Source organism: Bipolaris victoriae (assembly GCF_000527765.1).
Source record: "Bipolaris victoriae FI3 unplaced genomic scaffold scaffold_42, whole genome shotgun sequence".
Lineage (NCBI taxonomy): Eukaryota > Fungi > Ascomycota > Dothideomycetes > Pleosporales > Pleosporaceae > Bipolaris > Bipolaris victoriae.
In genome coordinates, this window is record NW_014575350.1 from 112,031 (window position 1) to 134,604 (window position 22,574).

The window sequence follows — 22,574 nt, forward strand, 5'->3', positions numbered from 1 at the left end:
GACCCGTCTATATGGCGTCCATGGAAGCGCGCGTGGTGAGGCGCTCGTTCTTATTACCCAGTTTGGATATCTGAAGAAAGGCATCAACTCCATATCCTTCGAGGCTATGTATTTCCAGGCTTCCAGCCCAATATTCTAAAGACAGTTAGACCTATCGAAGTGAGCCTGTCGTCACTTGCTTACCTGCATACAGCCGCGACATAGGAAGCCCGATGCCGAGACGGAGATCTGGCGCACGACTGGTCAACGAAGATAAAGAGCCTATATGATGGCCCGAGTCGCCATATTTTGATCGCGTATCTTGCTTTTGTTGTATCTCGGCGGCAGTCTCAGCGCCAGGCACTTGTAATTCCTGCAGCGTCCCGAGGAGCTTCGGTACCCTCGCCAAATTCTCCATGCGCCTCTCGCGTCGCGGCCCTTTGCTGAAGCTCCACAGATAAGGCAGAACCTCATTCGGGATGCCACCGCCCTGGTCAGAGATACGGATGATGACGTGCTGCGAAGTCTCGCAGATCAAAACTTCAATTGGTGGCAGCTTGGTGCCTTTGGATTTGGGCTGTTCAATGACGGCCTGGATTGAGTTGCGCAGCAATTCACCGATGATGTACTCGAGATGGCTCAAGATGTAGGGGAACGTTGCTTCGACATGGCCGTAGACTTTGACTTCGGGAATTGCAACATCGGGGCCATAGGTGCGTCTGATCAGCTCCCGCATAGTCTTTCCGCAGTCTTCGACAATTTCCTTGGCGTTGCATCGCAGAAAGATCTCGCCAACGGCTTCTTGGTCATGTGGAGGGTGCTTGGCCTGGGGGAAGTGCCAGGGCGAGTTGAAGGTTTCGGTGAGAGCAAGGTGTTGTTCTGCAATGACTCTGCGAGATATGCGCTGATTTGCATCAGTATGGTTCAAGTGCGTGTGTGAGAGAGTAAAATCATACGGAGCGCAGCATGGTGGTCATGAACTTGTCGGTTTCCTCTGGCTTGATGAGGCCTCGCACCTCCAAGACACCTGTTGCGAGGCGGGGTATGACGGTCGCGTGCTCGGTCAACGTCTCCTCGAGCACCTTGCAATACTTGTCATTGTCTTGCAGCGAGCGTATTTCAGGTATGCGACGAAAGCGCTCAAAAGCGCGCAGGTATGATTCGTAGACATGGGCAAGATGGGGGTTGGCGACGACGACGTAGGGCAGGGTTTGGATATCGCGAAGACGATGGGCGAGCCTGCAGAGAGTCAGCAGGATGCTCTGGCACACAGGGCGCCAAAGTAGGACCTGGTGGGAAGCTCCAATCTGCAGTAGTTGGCCGAGTCGAGCAGACGAGACTCGGTGAGGGTTCTTCCGAAGAAAGTCAACTGGCGCAAGCTTATGGGCCTGGCTTCACGCTGGACCCATCTGTAGTCGTGCATCAGCTCTAGTGGCCATGGAGGATGAGTTGCTGGTACGCAGCTTACTCGTCGAGGGCCGAAGACGGTCTCCATGTGGGCGCAACGGCTGCGGCATGCTGAGAACGGGCGTGGGTTTGGGCAAGGCAGACTGGGCGAGGGGCTCTTCGCAAGCCATTGTAGGAGCACCGCACAGCCGGTGCGAGACGGTGTCTTCCTACAATCATAGCTGCCGAGAGTCTCAGAGGCAAGTGTTTGGGTTTACGAGGTTCTGTTGGCACTGCACCTGGACACGGGCACATGTGACATTGAGCTCCGCACTCGGGCGCACCACTGCTTTGGACGGGCGAACCTCAACACCTGGGATTTTCTGGCTGCGCCCAAGTACAGGCAGTCTACAGAGGATGCTTCGTCAGCAGATGCAGACGCGCGCAACTCTACAACAGAAAGCGTGCTGTGTGTGTTGCAAGCGTCAATGGTGGCCGGGGGACATGGCATGATGTCTTGCCAGCCTCGGACGGGACGACAAACTGACGAATGACGTCGTAAGCTCAGTGCTCTCCACCGTCGACAAACGCCAAGGCTGCACCGCACTTGCAGACAAGAGAAGCTCGCTCGCTGGCTGGCTGGCCGTTGGCGTGCAAGTCCTGTTCTCCCCCCGGCTTCTGTCTTTGTGTGCCGCAGACTGCCCTCTCCTAAGCCTCCCGCCAAAGTACACTGCATCCTCCTACCCCTACATACATAATTTTTTTTATTTTTTTTGGGACCGTGGCAGATCGATAATCCCATCGTCACGTCTCCACAGCCGCCACCTTTTAGCGAGACAGCCATCCTTGCCCGTGTGTCGCTCGCGCGCATCTGCTTCCGCCCGCCTGCAACTTCGTTCCTTTCAGACTGAGACGGCGACTGGCGCGCAGCTTTCCTCGGCCACCCACCCTGCGTTGAGCGCACACCATCGTGCCTTCCCGCCCGCCATCCATCCCGGAAGCTCCTTCCCTGCCGACGCTGCTGTTGCTGCCGTTGCTGCCTGTCTGTCCCCGCCGCCGCCGCCACTACCACCACCACTTCTCCCAGCACTACCTCCCGCTGCTGCCGGGCCCGAGCAGACACCATGGACCAGGTGAGCTTGCGCCCTCGGCTGCACTTCGACACAATGCCCCAACATGCTGACCCCACTGTGCCTGCAGCTTGAGAGTGACATGCTTGTCGACCACGAGTACGACGAAAAGGCCGACGTTGCCATCATCACGCCCGACACGGACGATGCCATGGACGACGTCGACGCCGATGCCGAACCCCGCGCAGACGAGTACGATGCTTTTATGAAGAGGCATATGCCCAAGACTGCCGAGTATGAGACAGAGGCCGAGGCCTACCACACCTGGGAGATAAGGGACTGGCGGACACTTACTAGGCGTGAACACGGCCCCATATTCGAGTGCGGTGGACATCCCTGGCGTATTCTCTTCTTCCCCTACGGTAACAACGTCGACTTTGCCTCCTTCTACCTCGAGCAGGCCTACGACGAGAAGCAGATGCCCGAGGACTGGTATGCCTGCGTAGAGTTTATGCTTGTCCTATGGAACCCAAACGACCCCAGCATCTTCACTACACACACCGCACACCACCGCTTCACCGCCGACGAGGGCGATTGGGGCTTCACACGCTTCGCCGAGCTTAGAAAGCTCTTTAGCAACTCATGGGAGGATCGTGGCCGGCCAATGGTCGAGGATAATGCTGCCAATGTGACGGCATACGTCAGAGTGCTCAAGGACCCCACCGGTGTGCTATGGCACAACTTCATCAAGTGAGTCTTGGCATTGCGACGTCCAGAGTCCTGCTTCTGACTTGTCTAGCTACGATTCGAAAAAGGAAACCGGCATGGTTGGTCTCAAGAACCAGGGCGCAACATGTTACCTGAATTCGCTTCTTCAATCCCTGTTCTTCACGACGGCGTTTCGTCAAGTAGGTACCAAGCCTGAGCTAACGATACTTCTACTGACCTCAGTAGGCCGTGTACCAAATCCCTACTGCGGAAGAGGCCGACCGTTCGAATAGCGCATACGCCCTGCAGAGGCTATTCTACCTATTACAAACATCAACCACCGCTGTAGGAACCACGGAATTGACCCATTCTTTCGGTTGGGACTCTAAGCAGATTTTTGAGCAACAAGATGTGCAGGAGCTATCTCGCGTGCTCATGGACAAGCTCGATGAGAGAATGAAAGGCACAGAGGCTGAGGGCGCCTTGACAAAAATGTTTGTTGGCAAGATGAAGACCTACATATCATGTATTAACGTCGACTACGAATCTTCTCGCGTTGAGGAATTCTGGGATATTCAATTGAATGTGAGCGGCAACAAGAACCTCGACGACAGCTTCAGAGACTACGTCCAAGTCGAAACCATGGACGGTGAAAACAAATATTTTGCAGAGGGCTTTGGGCTACAGGACGCCAGAAAGGGTGTTATTTTCGAGAGCTTTCCGCCAGTGCTACATCTCCAACTAAAGCGTTTCGAATACGACTTCCAGCGCGACGCCATGATGAAGGTCAACGACCGTTACGAATTCCCAGAGGTTTGGGATGCCGCGCCGTATCTCTCCGAGGGCGCCGACCGATCAGAGTCGTGGGTATACCACCTTCACGGCGTCTTGGTTCACAGCGGCGATCTTAATGCGGGCCATTACTACGCTTTTCTCAAGCCTACCAAGGACGGACACTACTACAAGTTTGACGACGACCGGGTCACACGTGCCACACTCCGGGAGGCGCTCGAGGAGAACTTTGGTGGCGACTATGTGCAAGCCAACGGAAACACTGGCCAACGGAATCCTTACACGCGAGCCTGGTCTGCAAAGCGCTCCATGAGCGCTTACATGCTGGTCTATATCAGGGAGACAAGACTCGATCAAGTTCTTATGGACAGTAAAGCTGTAGAGCCCCCCAAGCATCTAGCCGAGCGACTTGCTGAGGAACGGGCTGCCTTGGAGCGCAGGAAGAAGGAGCGCGAGGAGGCGCATCTCTACATGGATGTCGCCGTCGCATCCAACGATCAATTCAGCGTCTACCAAGGGTTCGACATAGTGCCGTGGAAGAACGAGGTAGAGATGCCCGCTAGTCCAAAGATTTACCGAGTTCTCCGAGCGACTACAATGGCCGACTTTGCAGCAACCGTTGCTCAGGACTTGGGAACACAGGCTGATATGCTACGTCCGTGGTCCATGGTTAACAGACAAAACGGTACTGTTCGCCCTGATACGGCTCTGGAGTTCCCTGAAATGACGGTCGAAGAGGCGGCTAGTAAGCATGGCACAAAGCAAGCGCAGTTCAGAATGTGGATCGAAAAGGCCGAGGACCGCGATGAGACTGGCGCACCGATATTCGGTGAACGGTTGGTAGATCTCAAGGGCCAGGCTAACAACCGCCCACTGATGATCTTCCTGAAGCACTTTGACGCCAATCAGCAAAGCCTATTCGGCATGGGCACCTTCTATGCCGCATACCAAGACAAAGTGTCCGATCTTACACCTACAATTCTGAAGATGATGGGATGGCCTGCTGGAACGCAGATCAAGCTCTCAGAAGAGATCAAGCAAAACATGATCGAAGCAATGAAGCCCAAGGTGACACTAGCGGCCTCTGAGATTCAAGACGGCGACATCATTACAGTCCAACGCGTACTCAGTGAAAAAGAGGCTGCGCAAATCACCGCGGCAGGAGGCTATACCGAAGCCAAGGAATTCTACGATTATTTACTTAACAAGATTAACATTGAATTCGTGCCAAGGGTACCGGAAGCGGATCTACCGACCTTTTCCTTGACTCTCAGCAAAAAGATGGCGTATGATCAGTTCGCTAGCAAAGTAGCGGAACACCTCAAGACTGACCCCAGCCACCTCCGCTTCACAACCGTCAGCACTGCTGGCAAACCCAAGCAAGCCATCAAATACAGCGCCACTTCAACACTAAACAACATTCTTTTCCCTGGTCCATACAACTACTCGGCGAGTGCTATGCAGCGAAACGATGCGTTGTTTTACGAAGTGCTGGATATGAGCTTGAAAGAGCTGGAGCAGAGGAAACCCGTCAAGGTGACGTGGCTGCCCGACGGACTTAGCAAAGAGGTAAATACCCATGTACATCGTATTTAGTTACGATTTTGATTACTAACAAGAGGCAGGAGGAACACACGTTGATGGTACCGAAGAACGCCCAGGTTTCTGATCTCCTCGAGGCTCTGCAAAAGAAAGCCGGTATCAGCGACGAGATAATGCAAAAGACACGGGCATACGAGGCTCACATGCACAAGTTCCACAAGGTCCTTCCGCCAGATCACTCCATTATGAGCCTCTACGACTACACCCAAATCTTTGTCGCACCCTACTCAGATGACGAGTCATCAAAGAAGATTACAGTCTTTCACTATGACAAGGAACCCTCAAAACCACATGGTGTTCCATTCCAACTCTCGATCAAGGAGGTAGGTTATGCACTAGTATGATGTGACACTGCACGACCGATACTGACATGGTATAGGGCGAGCCGTTTAGCGAGACCAAACAGCGACTTTCAGACTTCACCAAGATCAAGGGCAAGCAACTAGATAAGATCAAGTTTGCTCTTGTAAGCAGGTCGCAATACTCGAAGCCGGAGCCTTTAGACGATGGTGAGGCATTGTCCCATTGTATTCCTTGGTTAGCATGCACTGACAGATTGCAGACGATGTATTATGGGACGTAATAGCAGGGCGCGACGATGTTTCACTAGGACTCGACCATCCAGCCAAGACACGGACGCTCTGGGGCAAGACAGACTCCATCTTCATTCGTTGAAGTCTAGGAATAGTAGTGTAGGATATCACGAGACCGTCAGAACCATTGCACGTTGCGGCGACCTCACATTTTTTTTAGCAAGAGCAAAAGATACATGTCTGGATTGCTAAGCGGGGTAGGGTGCATTGCGCGCAATCAAGAAGCATTGGCACAGGAAGCTTGGAGGCATTGCATAGGCGGAGTCGCGTGCGTAAACAAGTGAGCGCAGGCGTCGAGATGTTGTAGCGTGTTATTTAGATCACGTATAGCTTGTGCATCGTGCAGACCAGGATAGCAGAAGTAGCATTATGGCTTGATTGTTAGTCTGCCTGCATACTTTACACATGTATGTACTACATACACATGTACAACTACGTACTCGATGATCTGCGGGAAGCCATGTTCCTTTGCTCTCATTCGCCACTCTTGCTAGTATCGTATTAGTGTAGTCCCCGCGCCCGCGCTTTCCCCTGTCGCATATCCCTGCATCGGCAAAATGTAGTACCGACGTTGTCGACAGCTGGAACTTAGCAACACCAGAACACCCAAGAACCAAAGCAGTCGTCTTACGCCAACACACACGATGCGCGGGTTTCTTACGCTACTCAGCGTTATGCTGACCTGCACCACTGCGGTGTATGCTACCGCTCTCACCTACAAAATGGATGCACACGAGGTAGCCTGCTTCTTCGCAACCACTGTGAACAAGGGGACTAAGCTGGCCTTTTACTTCGCTGTACGTCGAGTCCTGAACTTACAATTGCACTTTTTCCATGGACTTCAATGTCCATACTAGGGAATCATACAATACGTAGCATGATCAGCAGTTTACGGAAGCAAAACTGACGAGTATGCGAACAGATACAATCCGGTGGTTCGTTCGATATCGATTACAAAGTCACTGGTCCTGGAGATAAAGTCATTATCGATGGTACAAAGGAGCGTCAGGGTGACTTTGTCTTCACCGCGAATGATGTTGGAGAGTACAAGTTCTGTTTCAGCAACGAGATGAGCACATTTGCGGAGAAGGTGGTGGATTTCGAGATTGCCGTACGTCTTTCCCTGGCTCATACCCTCTCGCCTGACCTACTCCTACTGACCGTCTCTGCGCACACAGGTCGAGAACGAAGCCGCCCGCGCCAAGATTCCTTCCAAGCAGGGCTCCTCCCCTGAGCAGACCTCCGTAATCGAAGAGTCCATTCTCAAGCTTTCATCACAACTCTCAACGATTTCGCGCAACCAAAAGTACTTCCGCACGCGCGAGAACCGCAACTTTAGCACTGTCAAGAGCACTGAAAAGAGGATATTCAACTTCAGTCTGATGGAGTCCGGCCTGATTGTGACCATGGCAGCCCTCCAGGTCTTCATTGTCCGATTTTTCTTCCAAGGTGCCAGGAAAGGTATTATATGATATCTGCACAAGTTTGGTTGGAATTCAAGTTGTTGCAGGCTGACGTTTGTTGGTAGGTTACGTCTGAGCGTTCCTGCATTGTTCTGGTCAGAGGTGAAGAAATCTTTTCTTCAAGCATAAAACGCGGGCACTTGGCATTTTTATGTGTTTATGTGTGTGTGGCCGAGTAGGTGAGTGTTTTGTTTTGGATTGTCTCTTTAAGGCGCTATTGGGACTTGAGTCACGTGTACCAACATCCTCGTACTTATAGGGCCTATCGGGCCAACAACTAGGGATGAGAAGAATGCTATTGAGATATGCAAGGGTTCGCTGTCAACTTACAATGTTGTGATATGGCAATGGCATCACTCACGATGTATTCGTTGTTGTTAGTCAGGAGATTTGATAGCGACCGGTAGCGAATCGCACGAACGCACACTCCACTCTGCAATACTGCTGACACGCTACAACAGAGTTATTGCCTTTCAATGACATCAGATAACGGTATCCCTCATACCCACTCCTGGTGCCTTGCATATGTGGAAATGCACTAGATATCTGCCCACGTGGTATAGACCGCCCCGTGCATATTCACCTCACTCACCATATTGATGCCCTAGACAAAAAAACGGGAAGGCCCAACGATATGTCCATCTGTTATTACCTTCGTTTAGTACAAAACCTGCTTCCACATCACTATGGGTAGCTTTTAGCAGATTCTCAGTCATTGTCAACTTGCGCTATTTCCAAATTGTCGGCTTGGTCCTGCAGTCCTGTTAGCTGGTTGGTGCGACCTTCTAAGTCACCTTCACCTCAACTTTACCTCGTCTTCTTACCCACTTAAGCCCTTCCAAAGTCCTCTTATCTCCACTCCACTCTCACCTTCTCTCCGTACCACCTCTTCTCACCGCCTATCTTCATTTCAGTATCCCACGCGGCGATCGGTACTTCTTCTACATTCCGATTGACGTACTTGACAGTCACACAGATATTGATACAGAAGACTTCTGCTTTTAGCGCTTTGGCTCCGCGGTAGGCTTTGGATACCTTCACCTTCAGCAGCGCGACACCGCATTCCCTGCGCCCATCTTCAGATCTGGTATCATATCACAACATCATCATGGATAACCCCTACACCTTCCAGGCGAGTCGAGTGTCCAACAACAGTCACATGAACCGCAGTAGTAGCTACCGAGTTCCGCCAGTAACTGCTCACCCCATACAACCAGTTCAGTGGCCTATAGTGTCAACGTTTCCGACTAACATCCCTCCACAGCAGGCAGCGTTCAGGGACAACCACACTGCGCTGACCTACACCAAGGACCAAATGATCCAAAGAATATGGTCGCGGGATCCACACACTGGAAATCCTGTGGTACGACAGACTAAGGGACTGTTCAATTCCGGCAGTTACACGGATCTCACCACTCGTCAGAAATATACACACCCACAAATGGTCCATCTAACGGGCAAGATAATACAGGAGCATATTGAAAGGTTGAGGCGTCAAGTCAATCACGTCCAGCCATTCCAGGCTGCGCAAGAACAACAGCAGTTCCGCCAACCGATGCAGTCGCAGATGCAGTCGTCGATGCAGTCACAGATGCAGCCCTCGACACAACCAAGCTCTGTTGGATACCCTCCACGTGGGTACACAGATGAACAAGCAATTCAGTTGCAACAAAGACAAGGGGTACGGGACCAACACTTCGTAGAGCAACACGCGCGGACGGTACAGCAAAGTCAAACGCAGCAATCGCTACCACAGCAACAGGCGTATCCACCTATACAGCCATCATCGCACGTGGCGAAGGCAGGACAGTCCGCTTTTATCGATAAGTTTGGTCGCCAGTGGACTAGACAACAATATGAAGAGCTTATTCGGCGCCAGCAAGCACAGAAGGCACAAGCATCGGCAGCAATGAGTTCTGGACTGGGGCCACAGTTCCAGCAAGACCCACAGACATCGTCGCCCATGATGATGAACTCACAGAACTGTGAATATACGCATAATATGCACAATGAAGCGGCGTCCCAAAACCACTTGGACTTGCTTCGGCGCCAGAAAGGCAACATGGGACCATCTCCAGTACCTGCGAACCCAGGAGCTCACCAGCAGCGCCAATGCATGCCATCGCCGGGGACTAAGAGTTCACAACAGTCTTCGATCACGGATCAGTCTGGACGGCAATGGACACGAGAGCAGTGGGAGAAGGTTGAGAAGAGTCGAGAGTTGAAGAAGAACCTCGTTCTACCAAGTCAGGCAACAAAAGCTTGTGTACCAGGAACTCCTACCACGAAGCCAGCAGTACACAAGCAGAGCGTGAGCAAGATCCAAAAGCAGCCTTCCCGCCAGCCAGCCGCCAGCGCTGCGCATTTTAAGAAGCCGTCAGTCACGCAGCCTGCCAAGCAAGCAGCGCCTCGCGAAGTGAAAGTGATTGGCAAAGACGTAACAAACAAGTCCCTCAACCCAACCGCAGACCCAACAAGTCTTCTTCCCGTTCCTGAGATCAATCAACCAAACCAAGTCTCAATGTCCAAACAACCCAATGTTGCTCCCAACACCGCACCCGCACCAAACCCACCCCGCATCTCCACCCAACCCACCACTGTCAGCCAATGGGACGTAGAAAATGGGCGCCACATCTACGACTCGATGACCTCGTTCATCTTCTCTCACCAGGAGGCTTACCACGAAGGCCTATCGAAACTTGAGGCTGCCGCCATCAACCCCGCCGTCAACCCTCCCCCCACCGTATCCCCCCTCGCACACTTCGACCCCACAATCTTCAAAAAAGTCAAACACCCCCAATACACCGGCTTCTCCGTCTTCTCAGAGCTCCACGGCGGTGTACTTGCCGAAATCGATAATCAAGCACTGTTCAAGCGGATTTGTACGGTTGATCCCGATGGTGTGCTTCGCGCGCCGGAACCAAGGTGGGTGAGTGAGGAGAGGGCGAAGTTGGAGTGGGAAATCAGGATGGTAGGGGGGAAGTATGGGCGGGGGATGTAAGATTGGGATAGATGACTGGGCTTTTTTTTTTCTTTCTCTCTCTTTTCTTTGATTTCCTTCACACCTTTCTTGTATTTTTCCTATCGGGAGCATGGTTATCATTCTCAAAGGGCCATGGCGCTTTGGAATTTCTAGAGGCCAGAATCGCCCTCCTGGTCTTATCTTTTTTTCTTTTATTTCTTTTTGTCTTATCATCGGAGACTTCAAGGTGCATCTAAGCAATGGTCTTGGGGTTTCGAATAGGTGTTTGGGTATTTCCATCTTCCTCATCTTTTCCCTTACGGGTATTACTCGTCGGGTCGGCTTCGGATTTGCGTCCAACGAGACGGAACTACATGTGGTAGACATCTTCGTGAATGGGGTCTGAGAGGTAGATCAGGCAGTAACTAGATTCTTACTATATCACGAAGAAATCGGACAACAGTGTTCGTGTACAAAAGGGTTTTGGCGATGAAAATCTGAGGGGGTAAGTGAACAAAGGAATCAAGCTTTGTGCGACACTGACATAGTCACGAATCACAGAAGAAGAAAACAACCATAGATGCAGTAGACATATCAAGATGGATTAACAAGAAAAGAAGCGTTCAAACGCCCATGATTTTGGTATCTCGTGTTGGCCAAAGAAAAAAAAATTCAAGACGATAATTCCCAAACTCACTCCATACGCTATGCCCAAGTCACGAAATGCACACCCAGCCTCATTTGTTTTGACGCCCACTATGCAAATGAGAAAACCGTATCCAAATTCCAAAGGGTTTTTTAATCCATCCACAACACACACATGCAAACGATGAGCGGCTTATCCTTCATCTGAGTCAACCACCATACTTTCGCCAAAAGCGCTAACATCCTCAACTGATCCACCCTGTGCATGGCGTCTCCTGCGGCTCCGTCTGCCCGCGACGCGATTTTGTTCGATTTCCCGTAGCTTGCCACTCATGCGGCGTTCCAGCTCTTCAATCTCTTCGTTTTCTTCTGGTTCGCCTGGAAAGGTTGATGCACCAGCTGGGTCGGACTGCGCGTGCCCGCTGTCAGATTCGTTGACTTCCAAAGCGCGGTTGAGGAGATCAGTGGCCATGGGGTCTTGGGGCGCGACGGCTAGGGCTTCGTGAAGGGTCACAATGGCGTCCCAGCTACGGTCCATGTTAAGGAGTACTAGTGCTTTTGCTGCAAATACGCTGGGATCCTTTGTGCCATGGCGAAGGACGTCGTCGAAAGTGGCGAGTGATTCGCTGTATTTCTCGTGCTTGCGAAGGGCATGGGCAAGGTTTATCCGCGTGGGTATCCAAGTATCAGGATCTGCTTCGTTTTGCTCTGAGAAGGCGAGTGCTCGGCGGAAGAAGTGTATGGCGTCGACAAGTTGCCCCTCATGGAAATAGACAACGCCCATTTCATTAAGTAGACATGGATCATTTTCACACAAGTCATATGATGTCTTGAGATACTCTTTTGCCAAGGTCAGGTTGTTTAGTTGGAGGTTCTGCATGCCGAGGAACATCTGGGGCAGGTGGGAGCCTTGAAACAATCGTGCAGCGGTCGAGTAGGCAGAAATGGCCTGGTCGTGCTCGCCTTCAGCGGCAAATGTATGTGCGAAGCCAATCCATGCGGGCCCAAAATGCGGATCCATCATGGACGACTTTGAAAAGTATCGGCGCGCTTCGGCTATACGTCCGATTGCGAGATAGTATGTGCCGACAGCAAACCACACGCACGGTTCAGAGGGATGTGTGTCCGCGAGCTCATGGGCGAGGAGGAAGAGTGTGTTTTTCTCGCCCAGTTCGTGCAGAGATGCTATGTGTATGGGCATGATATTGAAGTTATATTTGTCATTGGAAAGAACGGACGAGGTAAGAGCAAGGGTATCGCGGAATCTACACAGGGTGAACATGAGGTCGGCCTTGGAGAGAACAATGTCTGGGTTCTCGCCAAGGTTGTAATGAGTGGTAAGGGTCTCGGTAGCATTCGCAAACTCCTCGGGTCTGGTGTACTTGGATAGACGGGTGGTATAGAGTGTCTTTGTGAAAGAGGCGGCTTCTTGCGACAGCGAGGGATTGCTGGAGACATTGATGGTGTCGAAATTCAGCGACTCGAGAAACTTCCACTCCTCGTCCGGAGCCATGAGCGAATTGGACATGAGAGCGTCGAAGGCCTCGAAACACTGGACGTCAATCTGGACAGCCGTCTTGTAGCACTCCTTTGCGCGATCGAACGAGTTCAGCTTGGCGTAGCAAACGCCGCGCAGGTAGCACATGGCGGCTTCGGACTTGATGTTGTCGGCGTTCTCGCGGTCGCGTTCCTCACTTGTGGGCAGGCGCTCGTTGCGCGAACCGGAGCGGTGATGGCGGGGGCCGTGGCGTGTATTTACATGGACATGGCGCAGCTTAGTACGGGCACTGTCTGGGGCGGCAATGAGATGTGTGGGGTTCTTATCGCCGAGGATGTGTAGAGCGTCATCCGTCTTGCCCAGCTTGATGGCGCAGTGGGCAGCGAGATAGCGGCATTGGGGAGTGCGGTCAATCAGATTGCCGCGCGCAAGCAGGGCCTGGGTGCGGTTGTAATTGCCCGTGGTGAAGTGAACCTGGGCCAGCCAAAAGGCGTCTTGGTCATCGTCTGTGGGGTGTCGTGAGCGGCCAGGGTAGTAGTGGTGGGCGAGGGTAGGGCAGCATACCAGTGAGGGCCAGCAGCTTGTCGGCAACAAAGATGGCCGTGTCGTACTGGCAGCGGTTGAGGGCCTCCTGGCGCCATTCGCGAAGATAATTTTCCATGGTGCCGAGCTGCTGTGGCCATGTGCTGGGGAAACAATCGACGCGTGGAAGGGTGGGTCTTTTGGTGGGTTAAGACGAATGGGTGGTTGTGTATATCACATGTGCATGTCCATGCACACAAAGGCGACGCGCGGGCGCCAGCATAACACGAAAGCACATGTTTGCGGGGTTGCCGCGGACTCGCTGATTAGTCAGTTGTGTTAGTCAGCAAAATTGGCTTCCATGAGAATAATAGGTTGCCGCTCCCTCTCGACCTCGTACAACACCACCCAACACTCCGACAGAGAACTCGCCCAAGGCACCTACCACCCACCATGTCTGAACGCAAAGTCCTCACCAAATACTACCCCCCCGATTTCGACCCTTCCAAAATCACCCGCCAGCGCGGCCCTAAGAATGCGGGTCCCAAGCTCATGACCGTCCGCCTTATGGCGCCCTTTTCCATGAAATGCACGCACTGTGGCGAGTTCATCTACAAGGGGCGCAAATTCAACGCTCGCAAAGAAACCACCGATCAAAAGTACTACAACATCGCCATCTTCCGCTTCTATATCCGCTGCACCCGTTGCTCTGGCGAAATCACCTTCAAAACCGACCCCAAGAACATGGACTACGAATGCGAGCGCGGCGCAAAGCGCAACTTTGAGCCTTGGAGAGAAGCCAAGCTCAATGAGGAAACCGAGGAGGAGCGCTTAGATCGCCTTGAGAAAGAAGAGGCAGAGCGCGACGCCATGAAGGAGCTTGAGACCAAAGTAGTTGACGCCAAGACCGAAATGGCCATTGCCGATGCTCTCGATGAGATCCGCTCAAGGAACGCGCGCCTCGAGAAAGCAGAGAGCCTGGGTACTCGACCCGATGTCCAGCCTGATGCTGCCGATGAGCGCAGGAAGAAACAAGACGAAGAGGACGCGGAAGCAGCACGGCAGGCTTTTGCTAGTCGGAGCATGCCAGATATTGGTGAGGAAGCTATCGATGAGGATATGATGGATGTCCCAATAGATGTGCCTGTTGTCGCATCCTTCAGCAAGAAGCCAAAAGAAAAGAAGGATTTCAGCGCCGCGCTCGGCATCAAGAAGAAGACTCAGGCACCGGCTCCTACCCCGGCCCCTCAACCTCAAGTTAAATCAGTCCCGCCACCATCGAAGCTGTCTACCATGCTTGTCCCCGGCTATGACAGCGAGAGTGACTGAAATGAATCTAGCGCCACGATGATGCCAATACAGTTTTGCATCCCTACCAACCCTGTTTCGAGCCTCAGACATGCATAAGAATTGCTATCAATCCGAGCAGGTATAGAATAGCTGAAACGCCGTCAGGATGAAGGATACTCATCACTGCCAGACCCGTACTCCAACATGACAGCGAAAGAAACCATATTCTGACCAACCCGGAATGCAGGATTACCTTTGTAGCTCCTGACCTCAGTGCCATCGCAGAAATGCAATTGGCTTTCCATAGAGGGCATTCACATACCTCCACTGACTCGATCAGGGTAGCTAGTAGCTCTAGTGATTGGCTGACGGGCCATGCCGTGTGCCCAATGGTCAAGCTCACTTTCTCCTCGACTCAGTACACAGGTGGGTGAACCTAGGTATTTGTGCACTATCTTTGCTCCGTGAATCTCATCACGTCCGCTTCTTACTCAATAATGTCTTTATGTAACCAATACAAGTTACTCAAACAAAATGAATACATTCACTTGAACATATACGAATAGCCACATATGTTTTTGATGTTCTGAACTATGTTGAGCGATATCTCTTAAGATGCTTTGCGAGCAATAAGACCTTTATTCCCTTTTGCACCTACCGTGTAGTTCAAACCCTCTTTTCGCAAGCTCTTAGTCTAATACTATCCTCATTCAGCCATGCAGTACTCTCAAGACGATGTAGTCTTGAGAAATTTGTATCAATAAGATCTCATTTTGTTATCAACATGCTTATCCAAGAAGAGCAACATCGCAAAGATTCACTAGCCATTCAGGACTTGCCGCATATGCACAATGTGCATTATTCACCCCTAAGAGAGTTATCGTTCGTATCCCGATGCGACGCGATCTTGATAATATGCCAATATTCTTTCTGCTTACGAAATAATGGGAGATTTGCATGTACTTGTTACTGCGGCAGAAAGGTGGTTATACTATCTCACCATTTTTTTCTCCCATATATATACCAAGATCCCTCTTACTAAACCACGATGAATCATACACGTTTAAACATCATGTGTGCAAAATAGATATAAGACTTTCTCTTCTTCTCTTGCGAGTTTGCACCATTTATGATGAACTCTCTTACAAAGGCCCGTTTCCGCTCTTATTCACGAATGCTTACCGCTCATGCACACTCACTCGCTCACTCACTCACTCACTCACGTAACGACAGCTACGCTAAATTTAGAAAATTCAATTCACCTCGCTTTCACGCCTTGTTTTGGTACACTCCCCCTCACCCTCTAGGTAAAATATAGTTCCAACTTCATTTCGCTCCTAAGCTTCTACTTCAACCACACACACTCTCATACATCACACGTCAGCTTTCGAGATGGAGCTCATATCCCTAGCCTTTCTCGTCTTCGTACACTTAGTTTTTCTGACTGCAGGCGAGATCACTCAGTCAGGGCTCACTGATAAATCTCTCACAAAACACTCCAACCCAGCAATCGGCTCCGATACGGAAACCGTCAATGTCGCGACTACAGATGACGAATGGGACCGGGCAGTTTGCAAAGGAACTAAATTACTCTTTGGAACCACACTCAACCCTAATCAAGCCATCCTACACTGTAGACCACTCACCACCCCGTGGCACGGTACTCTGGTAAACGAACTGACTACATGGGGTTATTACGACGCTAGTGATGACGATGATAGGAAGGGAGCGTGCGACTTCGAAACAAAATTTAGCGGCTTAACACGAGCTTTCCGTGAGCTGGGTGTTGGTATGCACGACTATACAGATGGTGGACCGAACCGCTGTTTCACCGTCGTTCATTACGACGGCCCTGCTGTTGAGAAAAATCCTGATGGATCCATGCCGCGAAGGTCGACACAACATTACACTGTCAACGGGCGGAGATACAGGGTAAGCTAACCAATCATTCCCGTAATTCGACCACTTGATTTCTTAACACATCTCATCCTCTACAGATAACGGGTGCCCACTTCATCATCGGCGTGAATAGCAAAGACGGGTACATCTTCTTTATCGATCGATCGTCTCCCGAGACCCAAGCTCGCCTTATTTGGAATGTCCCCACGCACATTCCAATCCCGCGCGACGAGATGCCTGCCTTGAGATCCAGCTCCGACATTGCGTGGGGTTTCTGGAATAGGGTGAGCGGCTATAATCTAGGGGGAATTAACGCCTTTATTTCTTTCGAAGTCGTCAATGAAGAGACTGGGCGGATTATTGACAGGGCGATGAAGAAAAATGGTCATGATGAAGTGCCGCCCTGGCCAGGAGTTCGGTTCAATTCGGGAACTGAAGAGTATAGGGCGCTTCTAGGTAGGCCGGTTTCTTCCCTCATTACCTTCCTGTATTCTACTTCCCAAGACGACATAGTACAACATTGTCATCTTGACTAACATATGTCTCAGGATCCCCAAACGGTTTAGCTGCAGGCTACTTGCTCACCCAGCACAAGAGGGAGATGGGAGGCAACAAGTACATTAGTCACATCATTGTATTCATGGAAGATGATCCCACAGGGTGGCCCAACTTGCTTTTCAAGGTTGATTGGGCGCCACCTCCACCGCCGCCACCGCCGCCGCCGCAGCCATCCGCAACACAGCCTTTGCAAGCGAAGAGCATTGGTGAGCACGCTCAAGAGTTACAGAATGAGGAACAAACTCATGTGGAAGGGGCAAAGATTCTGGGTAGTAGCAGGGATGGTAAACACATTGTCAGGGAGCATGTGATCCGGGCAACGTAGTTGTCGCACAACAGGTTATAAACCTGAGATATAGATACCAGGAAGAGCTGGATCAGACTGACCGATACCAATTCTTAGATGTCAGGCAGTAACTAACAGATCCCCACACTAGTTCACTGTCAATGCAACTCTAATTCCAACCACATCTTTTTCTTCGTTTGCCTGGGCCTACAAGTATTCCCTCCACCCTTTCTCGACCTCCTTCCAAATCCTCACCCTCGCAATAGTAAACCACACACAAAATTTATCCTCCTTCATGTCTCAAACACCCACACGCCGCTCGCTTGGACCTCGCCAAACGCTATACATGTAGCATTGCGATCACCACTCAGGAACACGGTTGCAGTGAGGGATAGGAGAAGGGAGGTAAGATAAGGTCGATATGATTGCTCTTCGTTGTAATCAACACATCACGCATTCATGTCACTGCAGTCATTTACCAAGAAGAAGGTATCAGGCTCGCGACTCTGAGTGATTGCTTATGCGAATTAATCCCTAAGCTCATATGCATCTTTGAACAACCTTACAAGTACTGTTGTTGTGTAATTAAGCTTGGTATATTAATTATAATATAGCGATCAATTGTAGGACTTTTCAAGTTCTTTATTAAAAGATGCAGACCTTCAAATCGACCGCGTTGAGTGCTTTGCCCAAAGTACGACAAAGGGGTAGCTCAAAACAGTATTGCCATTCATTCAGTCAGTCAATATCTACACAAATCAAGCCATTCGCACTAGGCCTGTTGTGTATGTAGGTCGAGATTGCAACTGTTATTACACCGGCTGCACAAAGCAACTTGGCAGTCAGCTTTCTTCCAATCTAACACCTTAGCGCTGATACACAATGAACTGTACCTACATACCACGGGAACACAGCGGCAAGGTAATTTCAGACCGGAACAACCACGCCACCAATTACGGCATCAGCCTTGTCGACCCTTTGAGGAAAGTAGGCCGAAGCCAGACACACGGGTACGATAACTAGACGCATCGACGAATCCGACATCTTGTCGCCCTAAATCGCGGGCCGCCAAGTTTCATCTTGGAAACGTGGTCTAGATGTTTCGTTTCGCTTACTTACTTACTCGTAATGCAGGGCAAAAATAGCATCACGTGATGGGTGCCTTGACGGGAACGAGGCTTGGCCGCGATATGCTAGGGTTTCACATGTCAGCCTTGAGGTTAACTTCCGAAAAAAAAAGTGTCAAGGTAGACACGGGTGAGTTGGAAGAATGGATGTCAGCGAGCCAAGCCATCTATATGTGAATGTGAGAATGCACGATTGTTTCGCATCGTTGTGGCGCCTGATAGGCTGGGTTACCCCTGATTGCTCTCACGGCAGATATTTTGCTCAAAACCCGTCAGGGAACGCGGGCTTGAATATCAAAGCCTTACTGCAATCGATCGGCCAATGAATTTAGTGCAATAGTGAAGTGTGTTGTGGTTACATTGAAGCTTTGGATGCGCAGTATTGGGAAACACTGTCCAAGGCTATTTTCGGTCCCTCTTATGCGAAATTCACTGTTGACTCGTAATGTGTGTATCTGCTCAGGAACGGAACCTGATTGATGACTGTTTGACTTCTTACTCATTGTGATATCATAGTGTTCAACACCTGCACATGTAGATCATGCTAATTTGCCCTTAGTATGTTTACGTCGTTTTATGTCTTTTGTAAAGCTATATCAAGATAGGTATTTTCTGCTTTGAGCGCAAAATCAAGTCAATTCAGATATAGAGGACTGCATAGTGGCGCCACTTGACTGCTATTTGACAGGCATCCACGAGCGCTTATTGAATCGGTTATCTAAAAATCTCACTTGTATTGATATTTTGAGTTCCCGATCAATTCCGACGTAGGGATTAACTACTCAGACAGAATTTACTGATCTTGATTACTGGAAATACTGATCAAGTGCACTGCACACAAGATGTTGGATCTCAACGCAGATAGGGTGCAGGAAAAACCAAGTTGTTAAAAAGAGTAGCGTTATCCTCCCAAATGCCTATACACTAGACTAAAGCAGAAAATTGGCCATGGTAGCGTGATTGTGGTTCGTAGAATATACACGCTTTCCCAAAGAAGAAATGCCGGGAGTGCTGGAACAGGCGCGACGAGGAAGGTAAACCGAACCCCGCACCCCAGATATTGACGCGTCTAAGATAACCTTCGTGGCGGAATACATCAAAACTTTGGGTATAAAATACTGCGGTTCACGATGTATTGTTCCCGTAGATATTCAAAGCTTTCAATTGCTTCAAGATTACGATGAACGGCCATGCAGCCCCCAGAAAGAGCGAGCCTCAGGCTGTACCTGAGAAGATGAAGGCGCTGCAGTAAGGCATGCTTGCACTTTGCGGAAGCATAGACATCTCGCTGAGAACTACCAGATACTCTGGACCAGAGAAATTCGCGGTGGAAACAATCGATGTTCCGAAGATTGGGGATGATGACGTTCTTGTAAGGTTCATCGGCTTACGTTTCAGTGCTTACTGTGGAGTAACAACTTGAGATAGGTCAAGATCTCGGCTTGTGGTGTATGCGGTACTGTATGTGATATTTCGTGAAGAACATCTAATCTCTCCTTACTAACCGACTCCAAGGACTTGCATTACCACAAAGGCGAGTTTTTGGCAAGGGTAAGATTGCATGCCCATACTTCATGTCAACCTTGCTGACCGACTACAATAGTGGCCCTTAATACCTGGTATGCCCAATCTCATGTATACTATCACTCCTTGCTCATAGCTACAGGTCACGAAGCAGCTGGCACAATTGCTGCTGTCGGTAAGAATGTCACCAACGTCGCAATTGGTGACCGTGTAGCAGCGGATGCCCTGGAACCATGTCTCAAATGCTTCCACTGCACTCGAAGAAAGCCACAGCTTTGCGAAAATGTCATCGGATATGGCGGTAATGTACCTGGTGGTATGGCTGAATATTGCCGATATCCTGCGCGAATGGTATTTCCGATTGGCGATCTTCCAGACCTTGAGGCAGTTCTGTTGGAACCAGCAGCTTGTGCTGCACATGGTATCGAGAGGATGCAACTGGAAGCTGGTAGCCGGGTATTGCTGTTCGGATGTGGACCGACAGGTATATTACTCGCACAATTGATCAAGATGAACGGTGCTGCGCATGCATGTAAACCCCTACCATACCCAATAACGATTGCTAACCAGCCTCAGTTGACGATCGCTTCAAAAGCAGGGCCTAAGCTCGACCTTGCTCGCTCCTTGGCCATTGCAGACACCTTCATCACTATTTCCGACGACCACGCCGAGACCGATATGCAGGACCTCCGCGCTGCTAACCCGTATGGATTCGACATTGTCGTAGAAGCTACCGGCGCTCCCACAGTGCTAGAAAAATCCCTCGACTATGTACGAAAAGGCGGAAAATTAGTTGTTTACGGCGTTTATGACAACAGCGTCAAAATCTCGTGGTCTCCATTTCAGATTTGGGAGAACGAAATTACCATTCTGGCTAGTTTCTGTAGTATGAGTCATTTACCACATGTGCTGGAATATGTCAATGCTGGAAGGCTCAAGTTGAAGGGTATCGCGAACAAGACCTACAGAATTGAGGAGTGGGCGGAGTGTCTGGAGGCAGTAAGGAAGCAGGAAGTTGTCAAGGCTGCTATCGTATTTGACTGATGAACATAGTCCAAGGTGGTAAGACCACAGCATGAGTCGCTAGTGACGCTAAAGAGCGGTCGATCTTTCTGCACTGTGTAGAATAACATGACTCGAAATTCAGTGCATAGCAATCATATTGTAAAGTAGCCTAGTCTTATTCGTGTACGTGATAGGCAAACTACTTGTACATCTTGTCCCAAAAGTCAGTCTTAGCCATCTCCACGGCCCTTTTCGTAGCTTCGATCAGATCCTCTTTTGGCAGACTCAACTCATCATTGTTCAGACCGTGGTTTTTCTCGTATAGGCCGGCATCGTCGATGAAGTATCGCGTGTACAACACCGTTGCAAACGAACTACGATCTCCAGCCATTAGTCTTTGCCTTGCCTTCATTAGCCGTGCCTTGGCTGGCTCGGAAGATATCTTCCAATCCTTCTCTGTGGTTCCAGTAGCCTTCTGTGTCGCCTCAAACATCTCGCGTTGATTGAGAGTAAATGATGAAAAGAACAACATGCGGTTGCGATATTGCTCTAGTGTCTGGCTCTTTCCATCAGATGACGATAGAGGCAACGATAGCAAATTCGCTACAGCAAGCCCAGTCTGAGGCCATGTTGTAGTGTTCAGACGCTGATTTCCGTCATCAAAATACACCACTTCTCGTTTATTAAGATCGATACCGTATTGCCCGCCGCTGAGCGAATACTCGTACCAAAATCCACTAGTCATTCCGATCCAGGATGAGACCCCAAGCTCCTCGATTAGAGCGCGATCCCTCTGTTTCCCGGATCCTGTTGTTTCGGTCTGAATGTCTTCTGTATTGAACATGCCAAACTCGTTTGGCAGGATCCACGGTACCCCAGCTTGAGCTGCCGCACGGATGAGCTTTTCCTGTGCATCGTGTGCGAAGACGCTCATGGTGATTATGAGAGCATCTTGTCCTTTCAAGGCGTTTACCAGAGTCTCTGGTTCAGCATAGTTGACACGTGCAACACTGATGTCACTTGGAAATGTAGTTTTAGATTGTACGCGACTAATGGCGGTAATCTGAAATCGGTCCTTGGCTCGCAGAGCTGACAGGATGTGTGAGCCAACATTGCCGTTAGCACCAACAAGTGCGATCTTGTTCAAAAAGACCTTCGAAGCCATGCTACCGATTAGCAAATGCGACGGAGGAAAAGGAAAAGCTTGCAGTCGATTAGAGTGAGTGCCACAAGGATTGAGAAAGCTTGTGAGAGCTTAGAGCATTGATCGTCAAGATTTAGATTACGCATAGGATACAACAATACTGAGGTTGACTTTTATATTGAAAATCTAGCCGGTCGGAATTCCGCAGTGATCCGGACATTAACGGACGTCCGAACTGCGGTGCAAAGGCCGAAGCTGGACATGAGAAGATAGATCCGGGCCTGAGAACATGGAGGCGGACATAACGAGTTGGAACCTGACATGAGAACAGCTGGTATGGACGAGATGGAGAAGATGATGACGTCATGTCGAGGACCAATCTCAAGTGACTCTCAGCTTAGTGTTTACGGCTCCACTTCCCTCCCTCCCTCCCTCCCTCCCTTCCTCCCTTCCTCCTCCTCTGGCTTCGGATAGAGATCACCATACGAGAGGAGGCTTTGTATTTAGAACAAGTTCTGTTC

At 50.4% G+C, this 22,574-nt stretch overlaps 10 protein-coding genes across 10 annotated transcripts; 6 read left to right on the forward strand and 4 right to left on the reverse strand.

Annotated features, from left to right (window-relative positions):
• Nucleotides 1–7: 7 nt before the first annotated feature.
• Nucleotides 8–1,474, reverse strand: COCVIDRAFT_99108 (hypothetical protein; the record flags this gene model as incomplete). Its single annotated transcript, XM_014701171.1, has 5 exons — nt 8–135; nt 184–883; nt 936–1,218; nt 1,251–1,378; nt 1,448–1,474. 5 exons carry the CDS (start codon nt 1,472–1,474, stop codon nt 8–10), a joined length of 1,266 nt encoding a protein of 421 aa, XP_014556657.1.
• A 1,015-nt stretch (nt 1,475–2,489) lies between these two features.
• On the forward strand, nt 2,490–6,212 carry COCVIDRAFT_26629 (hypothetical protein; the record flags this gene model as incomplete). Its single annotated transcript, XM_014701134.1, has 7 exons — nt 2,490–2,498; nt 2,566–3,185; nt 3,235–3,343; nt 3,390–5,504; nt 5,561–5,860; nt 5,917–6,046; nt 6,100–6,212. 7 exons carry the CDS (start codon nt 2,490–2,492, stop codon nt 6,210–6,212), a joined length of 3,396 nt encoding a protein of 1,131 aa, XP_014556620.1.
• A 562-nt stretch (nt 6,213–6,774) lies between these two features.
• On the forward strand, nt 6,775–7,669 carry COCVIDRAFT_26630 (hypothetical protein; the record flags this gene model as incomplete). Its single annotated transcript, XM_014701135.1, has 4 exons — nt 6,775–6,927; nt 7,053–7,241; nt 7,309–7,591; nt 7,659–7,669. 4 exons carry the CDS (start codon nt 6,775–6,777, stop codon nt 7,667–7,669), a joined length of 636 nt encoding a protein of 211 aa, XP_014556621.1.
• A 1,032-nt stretch (nt 7,670–8,701) lies between these two features.
• On the forward strand, nt 8,702–10,594 carry COCVIDRAFT_99267 (hypothetical protein; the record flags this gene model as incomplete). Its single annotated transcript, XM_014701172.1, has 1 exon — nt 8,702–10,594. The coding sequence occupies one exon, from the start codon at nt 8,702–8,704 to the stop codon at nt 10,592–10,594; it is 1,893 nt and encodes a 630-aa protein (XP_014556658.1).
• A 799-nt stretch (nt 10,595–11,393) lies between these two features.
• On the reverse strand, nt 11,394–13,359 carry COCVIDRAFT_99130 (hypothetical protein; the record flags this gene model as incomplete). The annotated part of the gene is made up of 2 exons (XM_014701173.1): nt 11,394–13,204; nt 13,263–13,359. The coding sequence occupies 2 exons, from the start codon at nt 13,357–13,359 to the stop codon at nt 11,394–11,396; spliced, it is 1,908 nt and encodes a 635-aa protein (XP_014556659.1).
• Nucleotides 13,360–13,673: 314 nt separating this feature from the next.
• Nucleotides 13,674–14,549, forward strand: COCVIDRAFT_99330 (hypothetical protein; the record flags this gene model as incomplete). The annotated part of the gene is made up of 1 exon (XM_014701174.1): nt 13,674–14,549. The coding sequence occupies one exon, from the start codon at nt 13,674–13,676 to the stop codon at nt 14,547–14,549; it is 876 nt and encodes a 291-aa protein (XP_014556660.1).
• A 1,353-nt stretch (nt 14,550–15,902) lies between these two features.
• On the forward strand, nt 15,903–17,292 carry COCVIDRAFT_99137 (hypothetical protein; the record flags this gene model as incomplete). The annotated part of the gene is made up of 3 exons (XM_014701175.1): nt 15,903–16,442; nt 16,508–16,865; nt 16,958–17,292. 3 exons carry the CDS (start codon nt 15,903–15,905, stop codon nt 17,290–17,292), a joined length of 1,233 nt encoding a protein of 410 aa, XP_014556661.1.
• Nucleotides 17,293–19,309: 2,017 nt separating this feature from the next.
• On the reverse strand, nt 19,310–19,489 carry COCVIDRAFT_99300 (hypothetical protein; the record flags this gene model as incomplete). The annotated part of the gene is made up of 1 exon (XM_014701176.1): nt 19,310–19,489. A coding segment is annotated over one exon (180 nt), but the record flags the coding sequence as incomplete, so codon positions are not given.
• A 71-nt stretch (nt 19,490–19,560) lies between these two features.
• Nucleotides 19,561–20,948, forward strand: COCVIDRAFT_15991 (hypothetical protein; the record flags this gene model as incomplete). Its single annotated transcript, XM_014701111.1, has 6 exons — nt 19,561–19,628; nt 19,683–19,752; nt 19,815–19,841; nt 19,896–19,931; nt 19,984–19,999; nt 20,047–20,948. 6 exons carry the CDS (start codon nt 19,561–19,563, stop codon nt 20,946–20,948), a joined length of 1,119 nt encoding a protein of 372 aa, XP_014556597.1.
• A 160-nt stretch (nt 20,949–21,108) lies between these two features.
• Nucleotides 21,109–22,074, reverse strand: COCVIDRAFT_99246 (hypothetical protein; the record flags this gene model as incomplete). The annotated part of the gene is made up of 1 exon (XM_014701177.1): nt 21,109–22,074. One exon carries the CDS (start codon nt 22,072–22,074, stop codon nt 21,109–21,111), a length of 966 nt encoding a protein of 321 aa, XP_014556663.1.
• Between the last annotated feature and the right edge of the window lie 500 nt (nt 22,075–22,574).